Source organism: Ambystoma mexicanum, chromosome 1q, assembly GCF_040938575.1.
Source record: "Ambystoma mexicanum isolate Mex_15411 chromosome 1q, UKY_AmexF1_1, whole genome shotgun sequence".
Taxonomy (NCBI): domain Eukaryota; kingdom Metazoa; phylum Chordata; class Amphibia; order Caudata; family Ambystomatidae; genus Ambystoma; species Ambystoma mexicanum.
In genome coordinates this window covers 317648955-317663146 of record NC_090922.1, presented here as the reverse complement: position 1 = coordinate 317663146, position 14192 = coordinate 317648955, and the positions used below count along the sequence as shown (strand labels likewise).

General features: G+C 45.4%; 1 protein-coding gene across 1 annotated transcript; it reads right to left on the bottom strand.

Moving 5' to 3' along the window:
* Positions 1-3873: 3873 nt before the first annotated feature.
* Positions 3874-7011, bottom strand: LOC138555813 (sporozoite surface protein 2-like). The gene is made up of 2 exons (XM_069642621.1): positions 6973-7011; positions 3874-4383 (listed from the first exon to the last, which is right to left on the bottom strand). The coding sequence occupies exons 1-2, from the start codon at positions 7009-7011 to the stop codon at positions 3874-3876; spliced, it is 549 nt and encodes a 182-aa protein (XP_069498722.1).
* Between the last annotated feature and the right edge of the window lie 7181 nt (positions 7012-14192).

Sequence of the window (14192 nt, the reverse complement as noted above, 5' to 3'; positions counted from 1 at the left end):
TTGCTTTTCATCCCACAGAGATAAAGCTAAGAAAGTAATGTATTTATGTTTGATGCAACAAGTTTGGTTTTTCCTGGATCTTTAATTAAGAATAAATTAGCTTGGCTGAGCTGCAACCCTTTGGAAGTGGACAAACAGGTTTCTTCCAGGGGGAGGGAAATTCTCTCAGCTGAAACTCAGGGGGAGATGATAATTGTGGGTTAACCCAGACTCTTGTCTACAGAAAGAGAATGAACAATAGGAGACCCTTCAGCCCAGGAAACAGAGGTGTGAGCGGGTCGTATATGGCTCCTGGAAGGAACTTCCCCAAGGAGGGGGATGCTCCCGGACTCCCAGGAGAGACAAAGGGGTGGAGCCAAGCACCCATCTGCTGTTAAGAATGAACAATTAACACATTTTAAAAACCCATAACTTGTGATTCAAAGTGGTGAAAAATATACCAAGGACATATCTGTTAATCTAATTTTTGGCTATACATTTTGAGAGGCGGCAGAACTGTGTAACATATTCTAGATAGGTATGGGAATATATGTGTTTTTATGTGAAATGTATTAATACTAGAATTGTGAAAATGTACACACACATCCCCATGTTGAACACACACATTTGTGGAAATTTGCATAAAGTTTGGAAATTGTGTTCATAGCGAAAAGGACAAACTTCTGTAGAAAGTTGAAACAAGATCCCATAGCTGCGGGATTTTGATGAGCAGATGCTACATAAAATATGGAATCCTTGTGTGTGATTTGTGTAAAGGTAACCAATGCAGAAATAGGTATTTAGGATGAAATCCGATTTTGAGACCAGTAGCTAAAGGGAGGCTTCTAAAACTGTAAAGCAAACCATAAAATGTGACATCATCCGGCCTTGATCCAATCACTCAAATGCAAGGCGGAGATGAAGTTTTGATCCAATCCCAGCTCACTGGGGCAAGCTTAGTTAAGCCGTCCCATGCACCCATTTTCTGATGTCATTTGAAAGGATAAATAGAGACCGCTAACAACACATAGGGACTGACTGATCCACTCACTTTCCTGATTCCGGCGAAGCACTCTGATCCAGCATTCTACATCCAGCCTTTAACCTCCTTCCAGATCCAGATGCCAAGACTCTTGCCAGCAGTAGAGATCTTTTGATTTCAGCAAGGTCCAAATCCTCAAACTTATTCGCACCACCCAGTGAAGCGCTGTGGGGTGTGAGAAGGCCTTTTGAACCAGTATCCTGGAATTCTCTGGCTTGCCACCACTAGGCTTGCCTGAGGAAATCGCTATCCAGCTAATTGAACTACCCACACCAAGAAGGGCAGATCCTGTGCAAATCCGGTGACCGGCCTAGCTGATCCAGTCCCGCACCTGATGTGCTGTCTTTCCTAGACCAAATCCAATGACCAGAACTGACGGTCCCATTTAATTACAAAGGACTGTAAGTATTAATAGGGAGAACTGTGACCCATAGCATATTTGCATTGTCTGATCCCTATCTCAACCCATCCTATCTGTAATTCAGAATCATAGTATTGTCAGAACATTTCTTGCGCTGATTTTCTCTCATTTGTTTTATAAAATCATAAGTCATTAGTATTTTTGAGTAACTAAAGTGAATCTCAGAAAGAAATTGAGTATCCACCACGTGAAGGGTTACGCCGGCCACGTAACTGTGGAGATTCATGTGTGGCATTCTCTTTTTCATAGTCATAATTTAGTGTAAGCAAAACCATCTTTCATTTTCAAAGTGCATTTCTGTTTTCCATTCTAGCGCCTAAATTGCAAAAAGGACTCTCACTACAACCTCTATAACTCCCTCAGTTTTTATGATAGAAACGAAACTCCTACTTGTACCTAACATCCTTAGCTATCCATAGAACCCAAAACCGTGCGATTCACCTGTTATCGCGAATATGACGCAAGGAAAAGTTTGCCGCAAATTGAAATTCGGAGAAATTTTACACGTGTGAAATAGCTTTAAAGTGTTTCCGACTTGGACTTTGAGATTTCCACTGTTTTCTGTTGACTAAACCATTGCTTGTGCTTGTGTCCAACTGCTCAAAGCGGCTCCCATAAGAATTTATAACAATTTAAGTATTTTTGATCGCATTTGGTGTTTTTGCTCAGTCAATTCCAAAGACAATTGCAAAGCATTCTGACAGTGAAAAGCAATTCCGTTTTTCTCTTGTGTTTGAAGGGGGAAGGTGGGACTGATATTCGGTTTGATTTGTGCTATTCCTGAATACCTGCTCTCTCCTCCCATCTCTTTAAATTGCCTATTGGGAGGTTGAGGGGTGTTGCAGGTGGAATCTCTAACCATAGTGCTATCTGTTCCAAATAAAAAGGATCCTTTTCTGTGCTGCATTTGTTTTGTGCTCATTACTTAATTCCTAGTGTATTCAAGATATTATTTAGTGTTCCGTCACCCCATTGGTGATTGTTGGTGATTGCTGTTACCTATTAAAATATATTGGGATTAATTTCTAAATACATAAATAAATATTTACCTTTGCAAACTAGCCTGATTCCTGGTTCAGTTTGCCCGGGGGGGGGGGGTCTCAGGAGAAGGGTGTGATACGAGTGGTATATCGTTCAGAATATTGAACTTATAGATAAAAAGAAGTAAGGGTTTCAATTGCGCACTACATGCTGGGCTTGACTTGGGTGTGTGCCGGATTGAAATCACTTACAGGGTTTGGGTCCGCATCAGAGCAAGTAAGGTCTTGTCATTTTGTGTTTTTAAAAATAGCCTTTTTTGGCAACCTTATCATTGGTCCCATTTTCACACTTTACATTTCTGGTATAGAATGATTACATTTTGAAAACGACTTAATGCTGATGACTTTTTCCCGTGAGGACCTTTTGCTGGTGACATTTTCACATAGAACCCTTCAAACTAATGTTGCATCGTTAACAATGTTGGAAGCTGCAGAGAACTCAAAAAGAGTTAGAGTGACGGATATATTTCTGCCAAGGGATTTGAGGATGTTTTCTCTCATGCAGAGTAAATTAGCTTTCGTGCTTCCGCCCGTCCTGAAACCCGATTGGGTTTCATTCAGTAATATCTTGTATTCACTGTGGGCCATGAGCAGAGAGGCTGTGATTTTCTATAGTGTTCAGCCTTTAACAGGAATGCTGGAGATCAGACGTTATTTCATTAAAAACAGCTCAAGCCTCCTTCAAAAAATAATCTGTGGTTCGACTCGGAAGTTGCAATTGATAAAAGCAAGAACGGAGCCCTAGATCATCTCTGGCGCAGAACCAACGACCCAACTGACATGAAAGTCTGCCTACGGCCTCATGCTGTTATCAAGCTGAGAACGGAATGTCTTCTGCACAAATGCCTTGCTCTGTCTTCCAACCCTGTTGAGCAATTCCGAATACATAATGAACTCAGATTGCCATTGGTCTGTGCTTCATCCATGATTACCGCTCAAGCTCTTTCAGAAGACCTCTTCTCTCTTTAGTTGTTTGTCTTTCTTTCTATCTCAAGATTGACTATATCTTCTACCCCGCCTGTCCTTGACCTGACCTGAACTTTGAAATGATGCCTTCTTTCCTGCTTTTACCCCTATTTCCCAATCGGATCTTGTTTTGTTGGTTAAAACATCCTTCTCCAGACAGGTACATCATAGCCCTGCCAAAAACGATCATGGACAGCACCCTCACCTTTGCTCCAGATTTAACAGCTCTGGCCAATAGAAATGGAAACTGGTGTCTTCTGTCATGCCTTGAAGACAACCTGCCTTATGTGTCTGCTAATGAAACTGAACAGTGATCCCAACATTCCAGTAAAATGTCCTCTGATTTCCAAAACTAACCCTAATTGCGAAATGATTGAGAAGGTGGTGAATCGACAACTGCTGGGGTGCAAAAATTGGCACAACCTCTATCCTTTATCTGGCTCTAGGCCAGCCACAGGGATTGAATCGGCCTTGCTCTTAATGAGAGATGAAATCCTGAGTTTTCTGTCGACACCACGACCATTCTCAAGCCCTGGATTGCTAGGCTGCTTCTCACGCTCTGGATTGCTAGGCCGCTTCTCAAGCCCTGGATTGCTATGCTGCTTCTCACGCTCTGGATTGCTAGGCCGCTTCTCAAACCCTGTATTGCTAGGCTGCTTCTCACGCTCTGGATTGCTAGGCCGCTTCTCAAGCCCTGGATTGCTATGCTGCTTCTCATGCTCTGGATTGCTAGGCCGCTTCTCAAGCCCTGGTTTGCTAGGCTGCTTCTCACGCTCTGGATTGCTAGGCCGCTTCTCAAGCCCTGGATTGCTAGGCTTCTTCTCACGCTCTGGATTGCTAGGCTGCTTCTCAAACCCTGGATTGATAGGCTGCTTCTCACACTCTGGGTTGCTAGGCTGCTTCTCAAGCCCTGTATTGCTAGGCTGCTTTTGACACTGTCAATCATACCACCATCCGCGAGTACCTTGAAACCTCCTTTAGCATGTCTGGTTATGCCCACGAGTTCCTTCTGGCAAGAGAGCAAGATTTAAGTCAATTCAGACCGTTTGCCCTCCGTCCCTCAAGCCTCCATCCCTCTTTGTGGATGTTCAATGCATGTCTTAAACCTGTGGTAGATCTCATCGTGTCTTTCAGGGCCACCTTTCAAACCTACAGAAACGATATGCAAATTGCTTCCCATCTCTATGATCCTCCATCTGGCCTGCATCAAATTGCTTCCCATCTCTATGATCCTCCATCTGACCTCCATTGGATCCGGATTGGAGGCCTGGATGATTGACAATTGCCCCTTCCTTAATGTTATCTGGACTGAAATCATCTACCTTGGAACTCCATTCGCTCTTCTCCAGTGGCGGCTAGTTGCATTGGGTGGAGGGGCATTGCTCTAAGTGCAGACATCCTGAGACAGTATCTGAATGACATCACACTGCAGGTCAGGAGCTCTAATCAGCAGCACAGACTGCTGAAATAGTTCTTTTTATTAAATACATTAATAATTCTGGTGGCATGGGTGCAGGCATGGGACAGAAGTCATGGCGTGCAGGTGCAGGGGCGCGCCCCATGTTGTGCCAGTATTTCTTTGTGATCTGCGCGAGACTGAAGGGCTCCCGCAGATGGTGTAAATTGCACGCTTGTGTTTCAATTAAGTGGCTAGCAGGCCAAGGGCCTCAGAGGTTCGGACCCATCAGAATGACTCGATACAAAAACACACGTACAGTATATTTTGAAATCTGCTTGGTGACTGACTGTCAATCAAAGACATTGATACATTTCATTGGCTGTTGGACAGCCAATGGCGTTGTGTGTGTGTGTGTGTGGGTGGGCAGGCAGTTTGTGAGAGAGACTGCTGCAGGCATGAATGAAAAAAGAACAGGAGAGCTAAGCCACCACCTGCAGCCCAGAGGCACACCAGCCCGAGGAGGTAAGTTCACGATGAGTCAGTATAGACATCAGTGAATTAGAACGAATAAATTGATCTGCAAGCAGGAGATGCAGGGTCAGCCTCTGCCCACCAGTCACTGTAGCGCTGCAGAGGCTGTGGCGCGTTTATGTGGGGTTCTGCATGGAACAGAAGCTGGAATCACTGCACACAAAGTAGGCAAGAACGCACTCACGTACATCACTTTCCGAAAGCGGAGTAAAGAAAAGCACATTGTTCATATCAGTGACTGCACACAACAACCTGTCCAGACCTCCACGAATCGTTGCAGGGCCCTAACGAGCACATTTTGTTTCTGATCGGATGTCGACTCGGGGAGATCTGGGGTACAAAGTACTTTAAAAACGGGCGCGTTGAAGAGTCGTTAGTTCACCTTCCACACCTGGCGCTCTTCCTTCCTCTCCCTCACCTTCTATGACCTTATTTCATCCCATTTCTAATGCTGACACTGCTTTCTCTCTTTCCAGAGGCCGTCTCTAATGCCTTACTTCACTGCTTTGTTCAATACGTTGCTTCTAACTTCATATTTTCCTTCCACTTTTAAGCATGCTACTACTCTCCCAATTCTCAAAAAAACCCTCTATATCCTTCCCTTCCCTCTAATTTTCACTTACATCTCTCTTCCCTTATCTTTCTAAACCTCTTGAATGTATTGTCTATTCACAACTTTGTTCTTATATTACCACCAGCTCTGTTCTTCTGCGCTTACAATCTGCTCTCTGTCCCTGTTATTCTATCGAAACTGCCTTCTTTCTGTCTGCAACTCACTCCTTTCTTCTGGCTATCAGTGGTTGAAGTGAGCGGGAACGTTCGGGAGCAGTGTTCCACTACTTTGATTTTTTACTGTTAAGAGCTGCATTACTTGTTGGAACCACTTTCACCATTCCGGAACTGTTCTTAATGAAGTTAAAGCACACTTCTACACTTTACCACCAGATATCAGTTACAACTAAACTGAAATTGATTTTACCTCAGTTGGCTGTCAACCAGCATGACCGCAACCCTTAAATGTGTTGCAGGTTACTCCTTTCTTTCCTACCCTTTCCCCTGCCATAATCACAGTTCCACTACTTTTTTGGTACACTTCTATCAATGCTTGCTATGCAAAACAATCCCCTCTATTGATCCTTCTTGACTTGTCAGCTGCCTTTGATACTGTCGACCATTCACTGCTCCTTGCATCTCTCTCCTCTCTTGGGTTTACTGGGGCCTCCTTGCAATGGCTCCAATCCTACCTTTCTGATTGTGCCTATTCTGTCTCTTGGGCTGGCAAACCTTCTCCCACCCTTCCCCTCCATCATGGTGTCCCTCAAGGTTCTGTTTTGGGTCTACTTCTTTTCTCTCTTTACACATGCCCTTTTGCTTCTATGATCTTGCTTCTATGCTGGTAAAATAGCTCTGCGGGTTGAGCGCTCGCTGCTGTGATCTGAGTGTGAACTGCAGGTCGCAGGTTCGAATCCCGGAAAGGCCAACTCAGCCTTTCATCCTTCCGAGGTTGATAAATGCGTACCAATTTCGGTTGGGTGATATTGTATATAAATATGTGGTCTGTAAAGCGCTTTGGATTAAGGCGCTATATAAATACCTCATCATTATCATTTAATCTTTTGGCCCGTCTCAACATCTCTACGCTGATGATATTCAGCTTCTTCTATCCTTTTCTATATTCTCTTCTTCTATTCATGCAACCTTAACGTCTTGTCTTCTGGCTATCCTGTCTTGGATGTCTGACCATTATCTCATTCTCAACCCATCTAATGCAAAGGTTCTTTTCTTTCCAGCCTTAACTATTCCTACTCCATTGCCCCTCCCACAATCTCCTTTCCTCCCTCCTCACTTCCTATTTCTTCTTATGCCCGCAATCTGGGTGTCTATTGTTAGGCAGAATCCTGTGCAGTTACCTTAGGGAGCACTACAGAAGATTAGGACTACAGGTTAGAGCAATAAATCCCCTTTTGTATCAGTCTGTACCACAAAGATTTAGTTGGTAGCTGTGGCTGAGCAGTCAGACTTATCTCAAGACAGAGATTCAGGGTTTACACAATAGGCCTACAGTACTATGGCACAAGGAAACACTGACCAAAGCTTTGTATTAAAAAGTAGATATATATTTATTTTACACACGTCTAGTTAAACACATCTATCACAGTCATCAAGCAAGTTAAAATAAGTCAACGAAAAATATACACACTCCCTAGTTAAATTGTAGACCAAGTGAACCAGAGTGAAAACTGAGCAAAACGGCACAGTGAAAACCACACACAAGGGATACTCTAGCAATTTCTCACAAGCAAGGGAAAGCATGAGTTATACAGAAATATCGTCTTACATACCCTAACAACACTTCCCATAAGCTTGTGGACCAGTTTAAGCAAGACAGTGCATCAGTATAGTAAATACTTAAATGAGAACTGAGCAAAATGGCATTTCACAAGTTTTAAAAAGGGGAAGAAAAGGGTAGTTATAATAATTAGGGTCACCAACAAGTTCTAATTGAGAAGCAATCTAAAGAAGGCAGTTCTAACAAATGTAGCCAGAGTTAATAGACCTGTGCCAGAGTCAGTGGTACAGGGCAAGGGCCCAGGAGAAAAATGTTCTTGTAGCTGTAGTCAGGTCTTTGGTTAACGATTTCGAAAAGGTGGCTGCAGAAGGTGAAAGACAATGTTAAGAGAGAGGGGCGGCCAACCCAACAGGTAGGTAAAGGGTTTAAAACCCCTTTAGCTCTACTGCGAAGAAAGGGTGGCCTGGCGGAACAATGTACCTTTAAAATGAAGAAGTGGCTCCTGCGGTGGCGGTTGTTCCTGGTAGTTCCTGCAGTTCAGGGATTCCAGCAGAGGAAGATAGGCTCTCGTCGTGGAGGAAGGTCCGAGTTACTGCACTACCCAGGGAGGAAACCAGCCGCGGTGCTGCCTGACAAATAAAATGTACGCTCCTTTAAATCGCGGTCCGGGTGGACGGGTGCCAGGCTATCCGGTCTCCAAGTACAGGGTACTGGCAATTCGACCAAGGCAGGTCCGGGAATGCAATTGGCAAACTGGTTGGCCCCACCAGCTCAAGGGAAGAAGGCTCTTGCAGATGAAGATCTTCTCTCGTCGTGTGGAGAAAAGTGGTGAGACGCTGCAGCAGGGCTTCATCGGTGGTTCAGTCATTGCAGATGTCTTTGGCTTCTCTCCTCTTCGGCTTCTTAGTTCCAGTGCCGACGTCTTGCTCTTCCAGTCCTCAGGACCCTGCTTTTATGCAAAAAGATCCCCATTCATACAGCCTAGCTGTCGCGCACACAGTGGAGTGGTCATCTTGGTGGGAGACCCTCCAGCCTATCAGGATAGAGTGCGACATGGGTTGCCGAGGCAACCCTGTCCAGGGGACCTACTCCCCCTCCCAGACAATGGACCCACCCCAGACTCAGTGGCGCCGAAAGGAGGGCTTCTTGGCAGAAGCCCACCAAAAGAACGAACAAAGGATCCCCGACCTGGGTTAGGAGTTTAGAGGAAGACACGAGAAAGAAATTATATTAAAGTTCTGGAAAATAAAACCTACCGGAGTAAAGTTAATATTAAAATACACCGGCGGTATGTTAGAGGCTGTCAGAAAAAGTGGTAACAATGGGAAAATGCCATAGGAAAATATTTGCGGTCGAATATTTTTGGTAGTAACCACTGCCACCAGCCAGAAACTTTGGAGAGAGGGACTGTACGGTACTCTCTCGAAAATGAACACAAGGGAACACCTATTAATCCTTCCCAGTACTTCCATAGTAAGATGGGTTGTACTGGTTTAGTTCACAAAAATTGACTAGTAAACAATGGGGACTTTACATGCCCTTGGGAAACAGTAGTCAGTCCCAGGGTATGGATTCTATGTTTGGGGGTCGCTACGACACCCCAGTGTCACTGCACTGAGGGTGCTGTGTAACACATGTGAATAAAGATGGTTCCTATGGAGGTGAGAGAAACCCCATAGGCATTAAACACAAAAATAGCCTAGAACACACATAGCAAAAATGTCTAAGAGTGGGAAAAAGAGTCTCACTCTTAGCAGGAGAAAAAAACAAACCCTTTAAATCCAGCAAAGCTGCTGGGGGACTCTATAGGTGAGGGAAATTAGCCATAAAATGAGAATTCTCCCTAACATCTATCTTTATCCTTCCCTTCCTTTTTTATATTCATATCTCATCTCTTTGTCACTCATGCAGGATCATGTGTTTAATATCCGTAAAGCTCGACATTTCTCACCTTTCATGCCACTAAACTGTGCATCTCCTCCCTTACCTTTTCTTGTCTCTTCTACTGTTCCTGCCTTCTCTTTGGTGCTCCCATCTCTTGCCTTAGCCCTCTAAAGTCCATCTATAATTCTTCTGTTCTGTTTCTTTTTTCGCTCTCTGCCGGTATTCAATCCCCCCAACCCTGTCTACACTTAGATACATGTAACGCTCACCTGGTATCCACGGGGACGTCACTCAGCCTGTTCTGACCTCTTACGACCTCGAACCCTTCCCTGGAGGCTATTTGACTGGAGACTGGGCCTGAAACACAGGATTGGTAGAGTTTAACTCCCTATTGTCTCTGTGTGCTTGAACCCCTTCTTAACCGGGGTCCAACCCTTCCCTTTGATCCACAGCTCACCCTGTTTTCTTGGATAGTGTGCTCCCCATCCTGCTTTCAGCGCAGGGGTGCGTTGATTAATGCGGGCTCGTTGCTGCCTAGTTACTTCACTGGCAAGAGTCCGACAGGCAAGTATAATGAGTCTTTTGAACAGGTCTCTTACTTCGTTCCTTTCCTTCCTTCGATGATGGCCAGTGTCCGGGGATGGCGGCGTGCTGCTGAGATGAGTAGCGCTGAAGGTGAGTGAGAGTGCGATGCGCGATGCACCCCTTCCTTATTTGCATTGAACTGAGTTATTTTTCTGTGTCTTTTAGGTGCCGCAACGTTTTCAGCCTGGATGCCGGTTATGGAGAACAAATGCGGTGGGTAAGCGCGGTATGCAGCACCTCTAGATGTTTCCACGCTAACCTGGAGTGTCTTTTCCCTCTTGCAGATGGATGAGAAGTTCCGGAGACAGAGTTCCCCCACAGCGGCTGGGTTTCAGGTAAGCGTTTGAAGCTCGTACAGTATTTAAAAATAAGCGAAGATTTGCAGAATGCTTAATAATGCCTTTTTTCTGTTCTTTTCCCTTTTCCTTAGGAAGCGGCATGCCGGGATGGGAATGACACTGCCGAAGATGCCAGCAAAACAAAAGGAGCGATGAAAGATGGGAAGAAGCGCCGCAAGGTAAGGCTGTTCCTAATGGTGTTCTTGTTCTTGCAGGAGCTGAGCGCAGAAGAAAGATGCAGGCCAGTGGAGACCGATCCGAACACGGTGAGTGTCACACTGCAGGTGCAGAAAACGCAAAGCATGTTTCTCAGCCTGGGTGTGGCTTAAATAGTCTCTGGGTATCCCAGGTGTCTCTGGGCTGAACCACACCCAAAAGACTAGACCGCACATGCAGTTCTGGGAACCCAAATATGTGGGGGCATCCATCTTGTCCCCATCAATGCACTACAAGTCCAATCCCCAATGTTATCCTATGGGAGTGAGTGAGTCTGGTGCCACAAGCGCCAAGTTTGACTCCAAGTGGGTCTTTGGAGGGATGGAGAGGCCCTTTAGGGCCATGTAGGTGATCGTGGCCTGCCTCCAGCCTGACATCTTGGAGGGCTGGGGACATGAGCGGCAGGAATCATGACAGCACTCCCCCCCAAGGCCCCTCTCAAGGTGGCTCTTCTGTCTGGTCCTGATTTGGTTGGATGGTTTTGATGAAATCGTCTAAGCAAGCGAGGTGCATGGATGTACTCACAAGGCTCCCATGTCCTGTCATGTGGACCATACCCCTTCCAGTCTACTAAGCAGTATAATTTGGATCTGACGTACTTTGAATCTAGGATGTCCATGACTTCGAATTCTGGCTCCCCGGCGACTACTACTGGCTGGGGTGGCGTTGCTACTCAGGTCCCAGGTTGAACAGGTTTAAGGAGAGACACGTGGAACACAGGATGAATCTGCATGTTTGATGGCAAAGCTAGTCTGACCGCCACAGGATTTATCACAGAGGTGACGGTGAATGGACCCAGGTATCTTGGACGGAAAGTTTGGGCTCCTTTAATGGACACGTGTTTAGACGCCAGCCAGACTTTGTCTCTCACTTGGTAGTTGGGGGCCTTTGCTCGGTGTTGATCAGCAAACTTCTTTTGGTGATTCTTAGCTTGAAGTAGGTGTTCAGCTGCCCTTTTAAAGGTTTGAGAAATGGTCGTGTGCAAGGTTTTGACTGCTGGCTTTTCCAGGGTTGTAGGAACGTCCAACTCAGAAGTACGTGGGTGCCTGCCATACATGGTATAAACGGGTGTCTGCCCAGTGCTGGTGTGTAGGGAATTATTATAAGCATATTCAGCTATCCATAATAGCTCGAACCAGCTTCCTTCAGCTAGGTGTAATATGCAACCCAGATACTGCTCGAGCGTCTCATTTGTCCTCTCAGTTTGACCATCCGTTTGGGTTGGTGACTGGTGGATAGCTGGATGTCGATCTGGGCCATAGAGCAGCATTTTCTCCAGAAGTTAGAAACGAATTGAGTACCTCGGTCTGAGACCAAAACTGAAGGAAACCCATGGAGCCGTACGATGCCTTCAAGAAATACCTTTGCCAGAGTGGAAGCATTTGGGAGCTACTTTGAAGCTCGTACAGTATTTAAAAATAAGCGAAGATTTGCAGAATGCTTACTAATTCCTTTTTTCTGTTCTTTTTCCTTTTCCTTAGGAAGCGGTGTGCCGGGATGGGAATGACACTGCCGAAGATGCCCGCAGAACAAAAGGAGCGATGAATGATGGGAAGAAGCGCCGCAAGGTAAGGCTGTTCCTAATGGTGTTCTTGTTCTTGCAGGAGCTGAGCGCAGAAGAAAGATGCAGGCCAGTGGAGACCGATCCGAACACGGTGAGTGTCACGCTGCAGGCGCAGAAAACGCAAAGCATGTTTCTCAGCCTGGGTGTGGCTTAAATAGTCTCTGGGTATCCCAGGTGTCTCTGGGCTGAACCACACCCAAAAGACTAGACCGCACATGCAGTTCTGGGAACCGAAATATGTGGGGGCATCCATCTTGTCCCCATCAATGCACTACAAGTCCAATCCCCAATGTTATCCTATGGGAGTGAGTGAGTCTGGTGCCACAAGCGCCAAGTTTGACTCCAAGTGGGTCTTTGGAGGGATGGAGAGGCCCTTTAGGGCCATGTAGGTGATCGTGGCCTGCCTCCAGCCTGACATCTTGGAGGGCTGGGGACATGAGGGGCAGGAATCATGACAACACACCTTATCACTCTTGTATTAAGTTTAATTTCTTATGTCTTTATGTCTCTCTATAATCTTGCCCCCTTTCTCTGTCTTCCCATCTTTCATTCTATTCCCTCACTCGATCTCTGCATTCTCATTCTCAGTCCCAATTTCTTTTGTCCGCCCCTCTTCCCCCCTGTGCACAATCCTGTTTTCGTTCTTTTTCTCTACTGGCTCCTCTTCACTGGAATACTCTTCCTCTCTCCCTCTACTCTTTTTCTTCTTATCCTTGTTTCCGTTCTGGCCTTAAGTCTCATTTGCTTTCTTGTAAATTTTGTTTTTTCTTTTTACCGCTTGCTTTGTACTGTTTACTATATTATTGAAATCAAAATCAAAATGAAATACAAACTACAAAAATACAGGGGTCCGACTGTAGTTGCTAGCCACTCTAAGACTCCTTCAACATCTCTACCCATATGAGCCTCACTTTCTCGTGCCCCTCAGTCACTCTCTAACGCAGACAGAATGTACAAGTTGTTATTTGGAATCTTAACCGTTAACATCAGGGGTTGGGCAAGGAGCTGGCTTTCACAGATACATACTTCACTAAACTTTACAGACGGTAGCACCAGGCTGAAAACAGCGCCCACCGGGTTCAGTGACGGTTTTGGGATATTACAGGGGTCATTAGGAGCTTGGTGGTATGGCAAAAGTGCTGGAAGGTGGCAGGAATTCTGTTACCGCCACTTTTCCCGCACCGGCAAACTACAGGTTTGCCGGTGGGGGTTCACTGATTTACCTCCAGCTAATAGCTGGAGGGAAATGCCGGAATTACTGCTACTGGTAATACCAAAAATGCCCTCATGGAGTCCTATGGGACTCCACAGAATGGGGACGTACCGTTATTCTGGAGTATCAGGCGGCGAGAATGGTAATACCGTTTGCCCGTATCCCACCAGAATTACCGGCGGGATACAGGCAAATTCCTGAGGACCCCCTATGACTCCAAACCCTCAAGGAAGTTGCCATGCTCCCTTATTTTACTGTGTCTTGCTCTTATTGGTGGAGGGCAGTGACCCATAAAGTGCATTGCCATTCAATTGCATTGCTGTCAAAATATTTTACCATATCGGCACCTAACTATGACATTATTTTGAACTGAGCAGCTATTGTCCAGTGTCCACCCTTTCTGACCCACAACACTGACTACTGCATTTTGTATTTTCCAACCACTGAAACTTAGCCCTAATGCCAGAGAAGGGTTCTTAACATAACCAAGATACTCTGCTAGATGCAGTCATTACTTTTGAAGGTGAAGCTGATTCCTCTGTGTATTTTCATTTTTAATGCACTATGTTCTACTAGTAGCCATGAGGCTCCACTTACTGTGAAATACATACACCTCGCCCTATGCCTGCTGACACTGTAGGTGTGTTATTTATTTTATGTATTTATTTATTTATTGTTCATTTGTATAGCGCATATTCACAGAGAAGTGTTTCAAAGCGCTCAT